The following is a 20420-nucleotide window of genomic DNA, read 5'->3' on the forward strand; positions in this document are numbered from 1 at the left end:
AATGCAACGCTGGGAAAGAGATAACCCACGCTTTCGGACCAAAGAAGTAGCTTTCTACTTGGATGGTGTGTCCTTTGTATACAAAACAAACCCGATGAGTGCAGCAATGACTCCCAAAGGCAAGAGTTTGGCACCGAGAAAGTGAAGGTTTGCATATAACCAGCAAAGGTTCGAAAGATTTAGCAGGAGGAAAACACCTCCACGTAATGGTGGCAATAGCTCATGGAAAAGGTGTGATTCTCAACGAGCCCTATGAAAAGATGAATGGTCAATTCTTTGCTAATTTCATTAGGCAGCATTTTAATGTTTTGGACGTGCAGGACCAAAACGAGATGGTAAGCGTCTCTTCGTTATGGATAACGATCCAAGTCAGGTTAGCAAATTAGCAATGAATGCTTTAAGAGAAATTGAATGTGAACTTTGTAAGATACCTTCTTGTTCGCCGGACCTGAACTAATGTGAATCAATTTTTCACCTTGTAAAAGACTCCCTAAATAATGAAGCTATTGAAAGAAGCATTAACAAAGAATCATTTGAGGACTTTCGAAGGAGTGTTTTGCGCAATCTTAATGAGATCGATACTGCTGTTATTGATAGGACAATAGAAAGTATGCCCACAAGAATTAAATTAATCATTCAAGGCAAGGGTTGTAGAATTAAGTGTTAGATATTATGTAATTGGTAAGATACCTTAGTCAATTTATCCTGTACATGTAGAACACAATTTTTCAATTGCCACGTTCATTTTTAAGTCACATGACAGAAGTAAATTAAAAGTGATTACTGGCGCTAGTAGGATGGACTGTCAATCATTGTCCTATTTTGGGAAAGGTAATCCACACGTATTTGAACATTACTCCATGACATTACTCCATCAGAAAATACGAAATATTTGCCCAATGACTGTGATATTTTGCAACAATAACGTAGTTATATATAAAGCATACTGGAATACGTACGATGTCTCTCTTATTATGGACAAAAGTTATTGAAACTCCTTATTTTCAACATTACTCCATTGAAACCGTGTATTCATAAAGTTAATTAGATCTGTTATTTCAATTTAAGCCCTCTTTATGGAGTAATGTTGTAATTTACCTAAAATAAAGCTAAAATGGCCATGAAACGTCCTATTACTATTTCCTTTAAAGCCCTTTACACTCCAGTTTCTATATTTTATCTGTAGCTTGGCTTGAAAGCCATTATTTTAGGCTTTGCAAATGGAGTAATGTTGGGAGTCATGTTGGGAGTAATGTGAACTGTAAGTTATCGACGCGGGTGATCAAAATAAGATAAGCCAATACAATAGAAACGTGACTCTAAGTCGAGGACGTATCTCCGTTGGTGTTATCTAAAATAAGTTTAGAAAAACAGTGACCACATGGCGTCAACTGGAGTTGTTCTGATGGTGGAATTTGTCTCCAGAAATGGAAAAATCGCCACCTTACATTCATCATTTCGTTGTTCGCGTGGCAAACACTTCCTCCCTTTATGAAAACAATTTTTTGGAGCGGGTAAATGAACTATATCTCCCTCTAACAACAGCAGCAAGTCAGCCCAGGCTATAATGGATGGTTTCCAGTGAAAATCATTCAACATAATTATCGCAGCCTCTTCCGCCCCTACCGAGGCAAAAGTTCCAGTTGCGAGATTGCAAAACGTGCTGTATATGGCCTTCAATGGGGAGAGCATGAAGCTCTTACCGCAATTTGCAACACCGTGAATAAAAATATTACGGTACTTCCCCCTTCCTTTCTCTAACAATGTGAAGACCGCTTGAGCGAAAACACTGACACTAATCTCATTTCTGGTGAGGAGATGCACTGCTGCCCCCATCCACTCGCCATTACATTCAGCTACGCATTCCCCTGTATAGTTGTCGTGCAGAAGTTCGATGCGAGTTTTCTTTGAGCGTGCAAATTTCGCTTCTGCAGTTGGCAATTCGTGTGCAACAGCCAGGCATATATCAACTGCTTTTCCACCCGTTACATATAAATTGAGCAAGATCCGTTTTGCCTTCACGATTTTGTGACGCCGCAATGGACATTAGCTGCAGGCGTGATTTGACATTCTTAGCATGAATGAACTGAGCCACCTCGTACGTGGACATACCGCACTTTCTTTTCTTGGAAACTCTAGCACTGCGAGCTGCTTTTCTTTTATTACCGGAAATAGCATTTTCAGTTCTCGGTGGAGGTGTGTTTCCGAGGTCTGGGTGGCCCTCTGAGTGTACACAATCTCTATCTTCCTTTGTTGTGTATTTGTACGCTGAATAGTACGTGTTGTGATTGGAACTAAAATTGACCTTGATGCCGTAGCCGTCGTCCAAGAACTTGCGTACCTTCAGCCAACGAGCGCGTTTTTCAAGCTTCAATGCCATGTGATAATGCGAATGGCTCTCCGAGGCACCTGCATCAGCGTGTAATTCACGCGCTACAACCCACTGTATAACTTTCACACCAGCCATTTCCATCCAAGCCAACGAAACCATTTCGTCAAATACATCCCTAGTGGGAACTTTCTGCAAATCGGCTCTACTACCTGTCAAAAGATACACAAGGCGCTGCTCTCGACTTCGCAAAGTGAAATTGACCTTCGTCATTCTAAGTGTTTAGTCCGTGAACTCGACCAACTTTAACAATATATACTTTGCTTTAATTATCTATCATCAGGACTCCTCCCCTTTTTGTTAATTCGTGAAGGAATTTTCATCATTTTATTTGCTCTACAATTTAATATACAACAAGACATCCTAATGCATATATGACAGTTAAAATTTCCCCTATTTATAACCAAGTAAACGCCTACAATTTATCCTAACATGGCAAAAAAACATATAAATATTACAAAAAGCAATAATTGTGTTAGTGTTTTTTCACCGAAACTGTGAACGCCAGCAAAAAAGTAGTATTTCCAATGACGGCCACACCCAGAATTTTCAGACAATCCTAGACAAAAGTAGTGGGGAAGGTTATATAAATGAACCCCACCAGAGCTGTATTTCAACCCGCTTCTGTTAAGGCGCAAAAAAACACTTTCTCCTTCTGTTATATAGCCCCCCTCCCCCCTATTCAATGTTGGAAGGTAACACTACAATTTCCTACGAAAAGCATTTAGTTTTGCACAACATTGAATCAGGGGGGTGGCAAGAGAAGCAAAGAAGACGTCAAAAGTGGTAACCTTCCCAACAGTTTTGTCTATTATTGTAGCTCGATACGTTCACAACAACTTCCGTCAGTTCCAGGTCATTATTTGTTGAAAAGGAAACGTAAAGTTGCGTATCGTCAGCATAGAGGTGAAATTGCAAGTTATGCTGTCGAAATAAGTCACTTAATGGTGCAGTATACAATAAATAGAGGATAGGTCCAAGCGTAATCCCGTCATTAAGATAAGATGACACTTAAACATGAATTGATTTAAATCTTAAACCTGATTCGATAGGCAATGGGAAGCCAATGAAGTTCCTAGAGAGCTAGTATAGTGAGTGGTTAGAACCCAAATGAAAACAAACAGCATACTTAAGACTCCATTGGTAGTACGGTGTCTAAGTGGCTACCCACATATACGCAATGCGTACCTACTTTTTTAAACAACGCCGAGAAATACGAAAACACGATAGGTCCAATGCCCTGACTACAGGATGCTAAACTGGCACAGCAAGATTAATTGAGCAGTGAAGGAATAACTATCTTAAGCCAACATTTCGAAAGAAAATGCCTTTCTTCATCAGGGTTTCCCAAGGAATGATTTTGGCTTATGGCATAATTTGAATGGCCGCATTATGCATCTCTAGTATAAAAACGGCAAATTGTGTCCTGACGAGCAGCCATTTCAATGGAAACGTGTGAGCAGTTCAATTAGCTCATTCAAAGTCCCTGGATCAAAATACAGGTATCCAGACAAAAAAATTGTGACGAAAAACAAGCAATTCCGACGTTGGATAGATTTAGACCTGAAATAAAAAATTATGATTGCAGAAAATTGAATATTACACTCTTAATGGCATCCCCTCCTGTCTTTTTGGTGTCAGCTACATACTGGCAGCAAATTTCCTGCCAGCGAAGCATATCTTAGGAACTTTTAATTAGCTTTCGATAAGAAAGATGAAATGGGATGCCTCGCTTTTCTATAGGCTGTTTTTCCCTCATTTACATAATAGAATTTCTATTTTTAATGTTCTGTGATTATTATTGTATAAAACGCTCTTAGTCTTTTAAATGCCCAAGTATTTATTCTGTAACAACTGTTTCCATTAGCCAAAATCATTCCTTCGGAAACCCTGATGAAGAAAGGCATTTTTTTTTTCTTTCGAAATACTGGCTTAAGATAGTTCTTCCTTCACTGTTCAATTAATCTTGCTGTGCGGGTTTAGCGTCCTGTACTCAGAGCATTGAACCTATTAAGTTTTCGTTCATTTATCTTCTAGGTGCACCCCAGATTTCTGATAAAAACTTCCTGGTTTTGATTATCAACAATGGTGGATACAAAGTTGGACGTTTTGGAGTGGCATATGCAAGAGCTTAGCGTTGCAAGAAAGGAGGGAGACAGACCAGGCGAGGGGTTGGCTTATTTCAATCTTGGTAGATACTATCAGGGCACAGCTGACTTTAATCAGGCCATGACAAATTACACAGAAGCATTAGTCATTTTTAAGGAAGTGGGTTTCAGGACCAGAGAAGGAGCAGCCTATGGCAATCTCGGCAATGCTTATCAAAGTCTTGGTAATTTCAAGCAAGCCATAGAGTACCACCATCAACATCTTAGTATTGCAAAAGAGGTAGGGGACAGGGCCGGAGAAGGAGCAGCCTATGGCAATCTCGGCAACGCTTATCAAAGTCTTGGTAATTTCAAGCAAGCCATAGAGTACCACCATCAACATCTTAGTATTGCAAAAGAGGTAGGGGACAGGGCCGGAGAAGGAGCAGCCTATGGCAATCTCGGCAACGCTTATCAAAGTCTTGGTAATTTCAAGCAAGCCATAGAGTACCACCATCAACATCTTAGTATTGCGAAAGAGGTAGGGAACAGGGCCGGAGAAGGAGCAGCCTATGGCAATCTCGGCAACGCTTATCAAAGTCTTGGTAATTTCAAGCAAGCCATAGAGTACCACCATCAACATCTTAGTATTGCAAAAGAGGTAGGGGACAGGGCCGGAGAAGGAGCAGCCTATGGCAATCTCGGTAATGCTTATCGAAGTCTTGGTAATTTCAAGCAAGCCATAGAGTACCATCATCAAGATCTTAGCATTGCGAAAGAGTTAGGGGACAGGGCCGGAGAAGGAAGAGCTTATCGCAATCTCGGCAACGCTTATGACAGTCTTGGTAATTTCAAGCAAGCCATAGAGTACCACCATCAAGATCTTAGTATTGCAAAAGAGGTAGGGGACAGGGCCGGAGAAGGAGCAGCCTATGGCAATCTCGGCAACGCTTATCAAAGTCTTGGTAATTTCAAGCAAGCCATAGAGTACCACCATCAACATCTTAGTATTGTGAAAGAGGTAGGGGACAGGGCCGGAGAAGGAGCAGCCTATGGCAATCTCGGCAACTCCTATGAAAGTCTTGGTAATTTCAAGCAAGCCATGGAGTACCACCATCAACATCTTAGTATTGTCAAAGAGGTAGGGGACAGGGCCGGAGAAGGAACAGCCTATGGCAATCTCGGCAACGCTTATCAAAGTCTTGGTAATTTTAAGCAAGTCATAGAGTACCACCATCAACATCTTAGTATTGCGAAAGAGATAGGGGACAGGGCCGGAGAAGGAGCAGCCTATGGCAATCTCGGCAACGCTTATGACGGTCTTGGTGATTTCAAGCAAGCCATAGAGTACCACCATCAACATCTTAGTATTGCAAAAGAGGTAGGGGACAGGGCCGGATAAGGAAGAGCTTATTGCAATCTCGGCAACGCTTATCACAGTCTTGGCGATTTTAAACAAGCGATAGAGTACCACAAGCAACGTCTTAGTGTTGTTAAAGAAGTAAGGGACAGGGCCGGAGAAGGAACAGCCTATGGCAGTCTCGGCAACGCTTATGACGGTCTTGGTAATTTCAAGCAAGCCATAGAGTACCACCATCAAAATCTTAGTATTGCAAAAGAGGTAGGGGACAGGGCCGGAGAAGGAGCAGCCTATGGCAATCTCGGCAACGCTTATTACAGTCTTGGTAATTTCAAGCAAGCCATAGAGTACCACCATCAACATCTTAGTATTGCAAAAGAGGTAAGGGACAGGGCTGGAGAAGGAGCAGCCTATTGCAATCTCGGCAACGCTTATCAAAGTCTTGGTAATTTCAAGCAAGCCATAGAGTACCACCATCAAGATCTTAGTATTGCGAAAGAGACAGGGGACAGGGCCGGAGAAGGAGCAGCCTATGGCAATCTCGGCATTGCTTATCGAAGTCTTGGTAATTTCAAGCAAGCCATAGAGTACCACCATCAACATCTTAGTATTGCGAAAGAGGTAGGGGACAGGGCCGGAGAAGGAACAGCCTATGGCAATCTCGGCAACGCTTATCAAAGTCTTGGTAAATTCAAGCAAGCCATAGAGTACCACCATCAACACCTTAGTATTTGCAAGGAAACAGAGGACCCAATAGGGCTGGCAATTGCATGTTATCATATTGGTCTTGTTCATGAATTTTTTGGCTCCTTGAGCAAAGCTCTTAATTACTATCGTCTAGGCATTTATTATTTTGATGAAGTTAGGCGTCTTCTTTGGTCAGAGGATGCATGGAAAATAAGCTTTCGTGACACAAAGGGGTTTGCGTACACCGCTCTGTGGACAGCACTCTTGAAGAATGGAGAGGTTGATGAAGCTTTGTCTGCTGCTGAGCAAGGACGAGCACAGGCCTTGGCAGACATTTTAAAGATGCAATACAGCGTTGATGAGAAACCTACCATGAAGGTAACTATCTCCTTGGTTATGAAAGATCTACCTTCACAAACTGTTTTCACAGCACTTGCAGGGAACACGATCAGCTTCTGGTTGCTAAGAGATGATTTCGGGATAAATTTTAGACAAAAGAAAATCGGAAATGGAAGTGCCAAGTCTCTGATGAAAAGTACTTTTAAACAGATCAATGCGGGGACCGTTGTACGATGTGAGAATCGTTCGCTTGACAGACAACGCATTGACTACTCGAGCTGTAGGGAAGCTGTTGAAGAAACCGTTCAGTCCTTGAGCTTCGCTGTGCACTCTTTGCAGCCTTTGTATGATGTCTTAGTCAGTCCTATAGCAGACTTGCTCAAGGGTGATGACTTAGTGTTTGTTCCTGATAGACACTTTTGCCTGGCTCCTTTTTCTGCAATGAGTGACTCTGTCAGGATCCGTGCAATTCCCTCGCTGACTTCTTTAAAATTGATCACTATGGCACCTGACGACTTCCAAGGTAAGAATGAAGCTCTGCTTGTAGGCGATCCGTGCTTGAGCGAAGTCACTCACGGCACTGGTGAACCCATGTATGGAAAGCTGCCGTGTGCGAAAAAAGAGGTGGATATAATTGGAGAACTTCTGCAGACCGTGCCTCTTACAGGAAAAAATGCGACCAAAGCTGAGGTGCTAAAGAGAATGAAGTCGGTTGCCTTAATCCACATTGCTGCACATGGGGATGACGGATCTGGAGAAATTTCTTTGGCCCCAAATCCCGAACGCACATCCCAGATCCCAGAAAAGGAAGATTACATGTTATTGTTGAGCGATGTTCAAGCAGTTCGCCTTCAGGCAAGACTGGTTGTGCTTAGTTGCTGTCATAGTGGCCAGGGAGAGGTAAAGTCTGAGGGTATTGTGGGAATAGCCAGGGCTTTCCTGTGTGCTGGTGCCCGGTCTGTTCTGGTGTCACTCTGGGCAATCGACGACGAGGCGACCTTCATGTTCATGAAGAGTTTCTACCAACACTTGGCAGATAGAAAAAGTGCAAGTACAGCTCTTCATCATGCTATGAAATCTCTTCAGGAAACAAAGAATTATTCGGCCATAAAATACTGGGCGCCATTTGTATTAATTGGCGATAATGTCACCTTTGAATTTGGGGAGCTGGAACACGAAAAGAATGGTAAGTGCTATTTAAATATAACTTTAATGACTGAATCGCTGTACTTTGTACATGTTTTTAATCAGGAAGTTGTCGAAAGGAGCAGGTACGTTCTTCACAGAGAAATGGCTTTAAAAACGGTTGCCAGAGTGGTTATTTTTACTCGAACTGCTTTGGCTAATACCTGAATTAAATAATGTCTGCATTCACCGAGTCAGCTACTTCAGCTTCCTGCAGATAGCTAGCTGTTTGAGCCCGTGTTATGATGGACTGACTGTGAAACTGATCGGTGATTGTCAAATGCTTATGTCAAGTGAAGTGAGTTATTGAGGTCTTCAAGTCTACATCTCAAAGTAACAGTGAATAGGAATTGTTGCTATTAACTCTAGCATAAACAGTTAAATGAATGAATTAAGATAATTGTTATATTATTTACTTGTCAATCAGAACGAAATTCGTTATTGCTTTTTAACCCACTACTTGTTTCTTTCTACCTTGTTTTGTTTTTTCAGAAACGATGTCCAAAACCTGAAAACCTTACTTGGACTGTGAGACGTCGATATGTTATTTTCCTTTCCTCGATTATATGAGTTATTGACAACAATTCAATCATTGATACCTCAGTATCAGTCATGCCAATTATAGTTTAAGTACCGTGAGATTTCAGTAGTATTAAGATACTGTCCAAGTCCTTACATTTGTGCCTTGTTTTGTAAGCATCTGTTCCAGGATTAGTTAATCACTTGATAGAAATCAGAGACTTGGCAAAACGGTTTGTTTCCATAACTGAGGATCTAGCCGTCGTGTTATTTTAGCCCTTGACAAGCTTTTGCAGTATGTTTCTCAGGTGACATGTATACTCTTTAGCTTGCTATACCAACTTTCCATTTACAATATCATTAAGTGACAATCTCGAGGAATGTGTATTTTCTGTGTTTCTATAAGGTTGGCCAAAGCTAAATGAGCAAATTAATTGTTTTGGGAGGCAAATGTCTATAAGCTAAAAAAAAACCTAGGAAAATAGAAATGTTTGGAAATTACAAAAATTTTAATGTAGCATTCACATTTAAATGATATGGAAATTCCTGGAACAAAACGCTTTATTCCCAAAGGGTTTGAATCGGGCACAACATTGAGTTAGCCGATTTGTTTATTGTTTATTTTCCCGCAAAAATTGGTTCAAAAACAGACACTTTTCTGACGCTGATGAGGACTAGGACAATTTGGGTAAATCTAACTCTTGGGTGAAGGACTCTTGCTAGGGCCTAGTACGAAACAAATGGAAAGTTTTTTACTTTAAAGTTGTACATGTTGATCTTGTGATATTTTGTCACAGAGGGACTGGACCAATGCAAAATAATTCAATGAAATGGGCGATTTCTTAAAACTTCTAGAAAGTAAAAAGGTGTGTGGTGTAAAAGTTGCCTGATCTCTTAATTAATTGTGTGCATTTTAAACCCCTGGGGAGGTGGGACTTTGCCCATGCATATGCTTGTGGAAATGTTTTGAATTTTAAAAATGGTATGACTACCCGAGTCACGTCATTTCATACCATTTCGCACCATTGCAAACGTTGGTCGGTAACTCTTGAGTTGACAAAGGTATGTTTCTGATTTTATTGTGTTTCAAAGTAATCAAGTTTTACAAATACGGCTGGGCTTTATAGCAAACAGAAAATATTCTTCTTCGTGTTCTTGTTTTCAAGTTTTTCCGTAAACTCTTTAACTTCTTCGTCGCTGATGGACGCAAACCTGCTCGCCATGCTTTTATTCTAAACAACAAACGCGACGCGAGAAACCAATTCAACAAAAGCAACAGGCGCGAATCGTGACGTCATTGAATGATACGACACTAACAAAGGTGACATACGGAAAATACGCCACTCGGGTCCCGGATAAAGTGGCGTATGGAATCTACGAGTGGTTTAGTTCCCAGTAAAACACTCTCCTCCATATAATAAATGTCCGTATTTCACTGTTTTCATCTTTATTTGGTAATTTAACATTTATGTTTCATGATTTCTTTTTAGGGGATTTAAACAATCATGTAATTAGTTTTCTTAATATTTAGCTTGCTTAGATCGTACCATTCTTTAATTTTAGCCAGCTCTCTGTTATTTTTAGTTTTTCAAGATCTCGAATAGAAGGTGATGAAGCAAAGACATTTGCGTCATCAGCAAAAATCCTCAGTTTATCAGAGCAGTAGAAATGTTGTTATATAAAGTAAGAATAAAAGAGGACCAAGGGAACTACCCTGTGGTACATCACATTTCATTGTTTGTTTGTTTTTGCCATTTGGCCAAAAATCGCGATTTTCAACGCTTTTGGAAAAATCGTTATTTCTCTTCTAATAGGTCTTATTTTAAGTGTTTTTTCTTATAGCACAAATCTATAATAGTTAAGCTTTCCATCCATAAAAATTAGGCTATAAGGTGACTTGTATTTCCCAGTTTTTTGGCCTTGCCAAGTTTGCCAAAAAATGATTTGACGATAGGTCTATCCCGATTGGGCTGGCAAACTGGAAAATGGTGCTTCAAAAATGGCAAAGAAGTGCTTAAATAATGCTCGACTTTTGAAAAAGGTGCTCGAAATTTACTGATTTTCATCAGTATGCCTGTTTTTTTTTTTTTTTTTTTGTTAAAAAAAGAATTGCCCTTTCGTTAAGTTGTTTATAAATGTTCAGAGAACTAAAACATTAATGTCTTTTGAGCAAAAAAAAATTCCTCAGTGAAATATACTTTAAAGCCTGAGATGATTTCAAATTGCTTCACTTCAAACGCAACATTTCAACCATGTAACGTTTCGGGTGTTTAATTTAAATTAAAGGGTGTTCAAGGTTTCGTACGCGCCTTTGTACATGTGCTATACGAATACGTGAGAAAATCCTGCAATCTTAATACAGATTGAAACTGTTCGTTAGTGACTTAAGTTTCTTTTGGAAACATAATTTGTTCGAAAAAAATACATGGTGGTTGTCAAATCGTCATTGGCAGTTCTTGGCCACAATACTTACCCACTGGAGAAAGTTATCTGACCTTTGAACCACTCGCGCCATGTGCCGCTATCCATATTTCATTGTGCGCATACACATAGAAATCGTAATCTTATTTAAAAGGCCCTTCAAAGGTCTGACTCCCAATTTCATTACCAATATGTTTCGAAATAACTGAATATATGTAATATCAACCGGATCAATGTCCCGTTTACTCTACATTCAACCTGTTAAGGCAACTACTTACGGTCTTTACTCTTTTTTTTCACTGGTTGGAAACTTTGGAACTCTTTTCCTCTTCACATTAGATTACTAATACTAACTATATTAAAGGAGTTTCAACCACTCTTCTAAACTGAGATAAATTCATGTGAGTGGTGACTGCTGTACTTTTTGTAAATAGTTTCGACTTTTATACGTTTTCATAGATATAATTTCATTTTTACTTATTCTATTTTTTCGAAGACAATCAACTTCCTGCTATTTCAAATTCGAGTTGAAATATAGATGTATGGTATTGATAGCTCCAAATATCGTAACTGATCATCAGTTGGAACAATTTTACAATTACTTTTGGCTCCTTTTAATGCTATTTCATTTGCAGTTTATAGTAACCTAGCCTAGAGACTTGTCATAACAGATGGAAATAGTAGGAGTTTAGGAGTGGTAACCTCCAATTTAAGATCACCGCTTCTTGACTTTTAACAATTTAAGAAATAGAGGACGTTCTCTGTGTTTCCATAGCCTCATCTAAACACGAGGGGGAGTTGGGAGAATTCGAGACAGCTATGCAAACCCGAGACGCAGTCGAGGGTTTGCAACAACATGGAAACACGGAAAAAAGTCCTGTATTGCTTTTGTAAAATATTCCTCAAAGATGATTCGAAAAATGGTGGAAAATGCTGGGTTTTTTTACTTCTTGATTCAAACAGATTTTTTTTATATACGCTCATATTTCCTACCAGCCAATCAAAACGCGCGTCTGGCTACATAACCAAGCAAAATTCGTGTGATGTCACAGCCGTGTTTCCATACTCTCATTTAAACTCAGCTATTGACCAATGTGAGTGGATTCCTCAAACCTGAAAACCTGACTGCTATATATTGTCTGTTCGGGTCCGTTATTTTGCTAAGGAGGACTTCAAGTAGGATCTTCAGGTATATGAATATTGGTCTTGGTAATATTCGCTTCATACTGAATCTCAGTCAAACAGTCCAAAATATCATTATATTGGAGCGAGAAAACTGAAGCAAATAATATATAGACGACTTTCACTAAAAAAAATCAGCTCGTAATTTAGGTGTAGTTTTTGACAATTGTTTAACGTTTGAGAAACATATTGGTGCTATATGCAAGTTGGCCTTTTACCATCTAAGGAGGATAGCCAAAATTAGGAGCTATCTGTCAGAGGAGTCTACAATAGCGCTTATACGTGCTTTTATAACTTGCAGGTTAGACAATGGGAATGCCCTTTTATACGGACTACCAAAATACCAGATTCAGATGCTACAGTCTGTACAGAACTGCGCCGCTCGTCTTGTTAAGCGTTATCCTAAATTTGGTCATACTTCACCATTACTTTCTGTGCTCCATTGGTTACCAGTGGAGCATCGCATTGTTTTTAAGATCTTGTTGTTGGTTTTTAAATCTCTGAAAAATTTAGCCCCTTCTTATATTAGTGATTTGCTAACACCGTATATCCCCAGTAGTAGTCTCAGGTCATCCGGTCAGTCTCTTTTGGTTGTCTCAAGGTCTATTTAAAAGTCTTATAGTAACAGAGTTTTCGCAGTGGCTGCCCCACTGTTGTGGGGCATACGAGACAGCCTGGTTTTTCTTTAGCTACTTTTAAGAAATGTCTGAAGACTTACCTTTTCAAAAAGGCTTTTTTTCAAATATTTTGTGATTTCATGTGATTTTTGTCTTAATTATCTTTTAATGTTTTTAATTAATGTAGTCATTATCTTTTTAATACAGTATTGTAAAGCGCCATAGAGCAGTTAGGATATGGCGCTATATAAATCTATTTATTTATTTATTTATTTATTTGTTTATTTATCCACTGTTATGCACTTTTCCAGGCAGTAAAATAAACAACTTGAAATGTAGTTAAATTTTGTTAGCTTCATAGACACTACTGAAACGATTTACTCTCACCATTCGATGGAAATATATAAATGGATCGTTTGTTTCAAAGCTGTAACAGGGATCTCACGTAAAAAGCCACAGTAAACAGATTAAACTTGATTTCCAGGCGTTTATTTCACAGCAGTGAGCGCGGAATAACACTGCAAGCTCTCTTTCCCTTCGTAAAACTCCTGCATATAAGTTACATATAAAACCCTGTTTAACGACCACGAGGTAAATCTGTTCTAATGGTGGAGCCAATATTAATACAATTTACCCTCTGGATCAAGATTCAAGTCCACAAAGTATCGCTCCCCTCGACTATGTTTTCCTTGTTAAGTCAAGTACATCTAGTCATCAGGAGAAATCCTTGACTATTACTACGTCATAGCGTCGTTGGCATATACAAAAACAAAGATGGCGGATTTCAATTGAAGCTTTATTGTTGGCCAGTTAAATACTTAAAGCCCAAATGAGTGGTCAAGTAAGACAATGCAGATAAAGAACTTTCGATTCCGAATAACTTTTTCTAGGCCGTACTTTCCCTTTAAGTATGACGTCTACAGCCAACGGGAAACGGCAGGCTCCTACTTGTCATAAAAGCGTCCTTTAAAAAGTTTCTTGATATCTCGAGCTAACAGGACAGAAATGAGCTCATATCCAGCAGGGTTCTTACATTTTTGGCAAAACACTAATTTCACTCACGTCGTTTGCCGTTTGGGGCTAACGTCATGGTTAACCTCTCTAATAGTTGTCTCAATTGTTGATGGCTCTGTTCAGTAAATCAGAGGTAGTAGAGGGAGTAAATTAATCACTATCCAATGGACACCTGAGTTAGCCGACAGTGGATGCCGTGCTATCCTCTCCCGTTTCTGAAAAACCCAGACCTGATATTCTGTCCGCTACGTTTATTTGCAGTTACTCCTTTTTAGAGGAAAATTATAGAACGTTTCTAAGCAGCTGCTTTGCAATAGGTTTTCACTGCTTTGGCCTGTTCCTTCCTTCCTTGTACTTCTTCGAAGACCTTATCAGCAAGCAATCATTAGACCAAAAAAGACTTAGTCCTCAGGGTAGTTAAGAGCGAGATGAATTCCGGCTCCTACTTCGGATACCGGATGTTAAGGCAAGCGTAACAGCTTTCCGTATGCCAGTGCGCATGTGCAAAACTGGAAAAGAATGAAAAGCAAATTGTGACAAAACTCAGATTCCCATGGGCAGTTAGGTAGGACGGAACGGAGAAACGAAAAAATCATAGCAATATCGGGGTTGCCAAAAAATTGAGACCGCCACGACAAGCCCATGTGAGGAAACTGTATTAGGCAACATATATACACTAATGCGTTTCGTAATCTTTGGCCAGTCTCGAATTTACGCATGGTTCTCCGAGGAAGTTCACTTCGGCGCTCTAAGAGAGCCTTGACGACAATACTCACTTAAGCTTGCTTATTTCTCAATTATGAGGTAAAAGTCAATTGCAAAATATTTGTAATGATAACGAAGCAAGATTGTAATCAGTTTTCCCGAATTTCATTCTAAGTATTGTGAAGTTAATTGTTTCCATCGGATAATAACAGGTTCCGAAAAACAAGGAAATGAAGAAATAAATCAAAACAGTTTTTTTAGCCTGACTTGGAGGATAACAAAACAATAGCGACTGTCGCAAGTTTATATGTACAAGGAAGGGTAACGTTTTTGCAATCGTTGGCCGTGTAGCACTTATATTTCAACAGATTTAACTATCAGAGGGTAATGTGAAGTGGTAGTTTTCTACTCATATAAACCATGTGAGCGTTAGCCCTACTAATGGAATGGGGCCTGTTAGATATAAGGTAAAGGTACAGGTACTTTATTTAACGTCGGTAGTTACTACAGTTACGAAACTGGTATCAGTGGAAGCCCACGGTACGCCCTTTACCCCTCCCCCCCCCCCCCCCCCCCCCTCTGTGAGTGTTCGGTTTTAAGGATATTTAAGGCTATAGCTACACGGATCAGAGGAAAGTGGAAATAGACGGAGAAGTCACCGAGGATCGAACCGAGGACTTCTCGCTCGGAAAGCCGCGCACTAGCCAACTGAGCGCCTACTGCTTCTCCTCCTCCTATAAAAATGCGCCAGGAGACTGGACACTGTATGCGACGTCATGTGACGTCAGAGAAAAACCATGTGCTTTTGAAGAGAAGTTGTAACGCTAAAAAGTCAAGTTTAAACTGTAGAAATACACGTGGGATACCTCAACATTGTGTGGATTTCTTGTGTAACAGGCCCATACGAGAACAGAGAAAAACTCTGACCAGGGTGACATTGTCATCTTAAATTCCCACGACCTGCTCCCGTCTGACCTTGTAGCTCAGTCGGTAGAGCAGCGGTTATCTAACCCGAAGGTCGTGGGTTCAATTCCCACCCTGGTCAGATTTGTTCTCTGTCATTGTGTGGACCCAATTTCATTAGTAGGGCCAATGTTCACATGGTCTATATGGGTAGAAAACAAGCACTTCACATTACCCTTTAATAGTAACTGTTAAGTCTGTCAAGTTTATATGGCCGAGTTCTAATACTTTATGAAAACTGTAAATCAAACGTTATGATAAGAGGGAAATACCGGGAGAAAATCCTTTCGGAGTCGAGTGAAGAAGCAGCCAATAGGCCGAGTTAAATATGTAATATTCAGGCGTGGCTACGAGGCTTTATGGTCAAATTTCACGGTGGAGTTCTGTTTTCTTTGTCTCATAAGTCTCAAGGAAGAGTTCTAAACAAAACAATCTTGGAATTTAACCGTAAAGCCTCGTAGCTAACCATGTGTGAATATTGACATATCGAACGTGTGCTGTTAGGAATACGGACTCAATCCCAGGCCACCTTAGAGGAAGGCGGATGCTTTCACCGCTCCACACCTGTTCCCCAAAGACGAAAATTGTTGTGAAAAAAATTGGGAAACCAGGAATTTAGCAAAGTGTTTATAGGATTTAGAACTCGTAAGCAAAGGCCAACCAAAAGATCTAACTTTACATTCCGGTGTGATGGGTTTGCAGCTAATAATATACCTTTTCCTGTCTTCAAGTAACTCGTGAAAGTTGTTCTGAAAGAGAACCTTTGCAATAAGCCACCATCTCTGTTGTCGTGTGACGGTTGTCGAAATCTGCTTCTCTGGACTACACTCAGAACCGGATGAAAAATATAAATTACCATCTGGGAAACAAGAAACCTGAACCCTTGTTTATCAAATTGGCTTTGAAGCACCATTGATCTTCCTGCTCTGGGTCTCACTTGGTATATTAAAATTTACTTTCTGTCGAGTGGGCGGAAGTGTCGTAAAAATTCGCAATGGATTGTTTACGATAGAAATTTGTTTGGCGTTTACGGGCAAGGCAAACGGCAGGCTTCTTCATTTCAAAAAAGCTATTCCCTTTTCTTGAGAATTTGCTGTCTCCCTCTTGTTTTTTTAGAATCTGTTAGATAGGTGTAGCGAACAGGCAAGAAAGAAGCCGAAATCAAGCGTGCAAGGTCCCAGATTTTTCAGCGTGCCGTTCGCTGTAAATCCTTGGAGACCCAGACGCAATCCAGTGGGGAAGGGAGAAAGGGGAAAAAAAATTCACAATCAAGAAACGGGAGAAAGGGGAAAAAGTTTTCACGATCGAGAAAAAAGAGCCCTTCCCCAATCTTGTTTCCACCCCCATCGCAACGGAATGCCGCTAACGTGGATGGTAAGGAAAGGAAGTTTATTTAAGTGTCTATTCTTCTAGCGCTGGAGCAGTAATTGGGGACACTGTAAACTAAAATCAACAATTAACACACACCAAATTAAATGCTGGGTTTTGAGTAGAGGGAAAAACCGGTGTACCCGGAGAAAAACCTCTCGGTGCAGAGTAGAGAACCAGCAAACTCAACCCACACATGATATCGAATCTGTGAAATGAATCCGGCCCACATTGGTGGGAGGCGTGTGCTCTCACCACTGCGCCATGCTTGCACCCCATAATGATGTATGTCATTTGAAGCCTTTCGTTGTACAAGATGTTGGGTACTTGATCAAAAAAAAAAAAGGGAACGGGAACGCAAGTGTGGCTTCTTCTTTTCAGTACCGGTACAACCTACCGCGACTCCAGCGAGTGTCTATCACAGCGACAATTAGCTCAAAATTTTAGGGAAAGCACTATTAAGTGTGTTGCGTAACGTTTAAACAACAGTTGCTCCCACCCTCCAGCGAAGAATTATCCATTTCTGGGACTTTTGTCGGAAAGGTCTTTGTGTGTCATGCTTCCTAAAAGGTCTTTTTACGATATTTGGCCTAAAGGGAAGAAACATTACGTCAGTTGAACCCGACTTCAGGTACGACTGTCCCGGAATATTAATTGATGGATGCTCCAATCTCAGCTACTACACGTTAATGACTCAAAATCATGATTATTCCCACAGAAATATCAAATAGTGTATTAAGAAATGCTATATCTGCGAATATTTAAGAATTATTCTACAAGGGCGCGCTGGATATGACGTGATAGATAACGTGCCTCGTTGGCTATAATTATTTTATATCCAGCAAGCCAGAGTAGAATAATTGTTTTATTAAAACTCCGGGGGTTGTATTGTCGACTAAAGCATCGATTTATGCCTCAGTCCATTCCGGTCCAAAACGGCTTTTGTCGACCATGTTTTTTCTCAGAGCTGCAAAATGTTCTCAGCTCGCTTTATTGCTGACGCGTTCCTTAATCATATTAGGAATAGCAGAAATAGTTATCAACTATTCACTGACGTGGAGGTGGCTAGCACTAGTTACCGACACTGAGGTGAATAGTTTTTTTAGTATATACTAAAACAGTTAAAACAGCGAGATAATACAGCACAAAAACATAATTTTAACCCATTTATTCCTGCAAAGATTACAACATTTTCGTGCCCAAATTCCGCGCGCATTCTTTAGAGGTGAATAGTTGTTTTAGTATATACTAAAACAGTGAGATAATACACAGCACAATAGATGTTTTTTTCACTTGTCACGGATGCAAATCGGGACGCCTTTTTTTCCTGAGTTGCTCAGAGGTAAATAGCACAGGATATCCGGAGTTTGACGAACCAATCAGCGCGCGAGTTCAACGCTATTCAGAGTTTAAGTAGCCAACCAGCGCGGGCGAGCTGCGCGCGGGTTCAACGCTATCCAATGTTTCGGTATATACATTTATATACATGCAAAAACCGATAGCCTGTGTCCGGCGAGCGTATTAAAGTGCTGGAAATCTGATATCCGTAGTTTAGGTTTTCCATCTCCTCCGCTTTCCTTTCCGACGAAGTCTGGAAGTGGCTTTCCTCGTGTCTCGGGTAATAACATTGCGATTACCCCAGCGGAGAATGATGTGGCGCCGATGACGATCGGTGGAACCCAAACGAGTCCTGTAGCATCCTGTTAAATTAAAACAATAAAGAGTGAAGAAATACAAACAATCAACTGGCACAAAGTCTTTAAGGGGGTGTTCCTCCTAACTACAAGCTTGTTGCTAAGAACGAAATTCTGCTGCCGAATGTCAGCGGTGTTGTCGAGGACAAGTGCCGCCCGCGGACAGAGCGCAAAAACCGCTGATTGGCTAGAGAATAATGACGTAAAATGGCTTTTTTTCGCGTAACTGCGCCTGCGCAAACTCTAAAGATTCGAAGTGATCGAGACGATCGAGACAGTGATCGATCGAAGTGGAGAATAACACTCTAGCATTTGTCAAATTTGTGGAAAGTTAGACGACTCATACCCTGGGTGCCAGAGGAATTTTTTTTCAAGGTCGGAGAGGACACTCAGCGATTCCAAATCAACGGTCGAGGACACACGATTGATTACTTCGCAACTCTGCATGTCAAGTAGCAATGCGTCCTCTTATATCATTTTGTTGGTTTGGCTACTGTGAATTTTCTTGACATGGGGTGTTGGTCTGCCCCCAGATTATTTAAAAATCTTAAAGAAACCACCGAACTTGCAACGAAATTCTTCTTTGTTCTCGGGAACTACAGGAGCAACTTGGTCTTGATGGACGAAAGGTTTTTGCTTTTGAAAATAAGTTTGGCTGGCCGTTGTTATTGAAGACTGTAACGTAACGCGGTCATACAACTTTGATACAATCGTCCACTGGTATACAATCGTCCACTCGTATACAATCGTCCACTGGGTTTCTTGCTGTAGATGAACTGTGAGTGAACTTCAGCCACAAAGTTGAATTTTCTTAACACATGGGATTTACAATTTCCACGTCACGTAACCTTGAATGGTAAATGCCATCGATCTGTGCGAGGTTTTTGTTGCTGTTCCTCGCAAATATTTTTGCAGAAACCATTCCAGGAAATCTGCATCAAAGCGTCTTCCACTCAGTGTTTGGCAATATTGTCCTGATCAGTTGTGGAACAGCCCAGAAAAGTACATTACTGTAACAGAGTAACCATGTTGGTCAACTTTTTCATATTTATAAGTTTGCAAAACGGCTACAAAAACACATGTGCAGCAAAGCTTTGGAAGCATGCAAACACTTCAGGTACATTATATAATAACAAGAAGACGCCTTAAGGCGTTTACGCGGGATGTATTGGTTTAGTAAGAATTATGTTGAATGGCGTTGGAAGGTTGAGAAGTGTATTAACAACAAATGTGTACAGGAAAGAGGGAGATGTTGAGTACTTCAACTGTGAAAGATATAAAGACGAAGAAGACATGATTAGAATGAAGTGACCTTGAATACCTTAAATAATAGTTGAGGTTGCAGTGAGAATAGTGGTAAACTACCCTTTCCGGGAGAAATGAGTGTGGTGTGTGTGTCCGGACCGTTCACGAGAGTAATTTACCATGGGAAATATCCATACGCAAGGGAGAAAAGGCACTGAGGTTTGTCATTTACTTCAACATGAAACCGCTATTTTAGCTGTGGTGCGAAAAAGTAGCCTCTGCCGACAAAGGATTTTTTCATGTTCTTGACCGCATTGGTTGAGTATTGTGTGAGAGTTCTGTACTAGGAGATCAGAGTTGTGGCAATTTCTTTATTCGCGCAAAAGTCACGCCATTTGACTACACAACTGACGATTAATTTTGCTTAGGAATTGCGTGACGAATTGCGGGCATTGAAGGGTTGTTGGAAGAGGCTACTTTTCGCAAGGTAGCTCACACTGTGAAAATGTAGCCTTTGCTCGGCGGGTATTTGTGCTGTTGAGAAAGATTGACGTTGATATGAGGGAAAAATGTGGTGTAACTCTTTGTAACAACTGTATACCTAGCCTCCCACGCAGACGTTCTTAGGCTTGTCACGCGTTTCTC

The 20420-nt window shown here is 40.5% G+C and overlaps 1 protein-coding gene across 1 annotated transcript in view; it reads left to right on the forward strand.

Moving 5' to 3' along the window:
- Nucleotides 1–9447, forward strand: part of LOC138056341 (tetratricopeptide repeat protein 28-like) — a 100572-nt gene extending 91125 nt beyond the window's left edge. Inside the window, 2 exon segments of the mRNA XM_068902121.1 lie at nt 4518–8048; nt 8540–9447. Coding sequence (XP_068758222.1) covers nt 4518–8048; nt 8540–8559 — 3551 coding nt within the window. The 3' untranslated portion in view covers nt 8560–9447.
- The last annotated feature ends 10973 nt before the right edge of the window (nt 9448–20420 follow it).

The sequence above is a fragment of the Montipora capricornis genome, chromosome 7, assembly GCF_036669925.1.
Source record: "Montipora capricornis isolate CH-2021 chromosome 7, ASM3666992v2, whole genome shotgun sequence".
NCBI classification, from domain to species: domain Eukaryota; kingdom Metazoa; phylum Cnidaria; class Anthozoa; order Scleractinia; family Acroporidae; genus Montipora; species Montipora capricornis.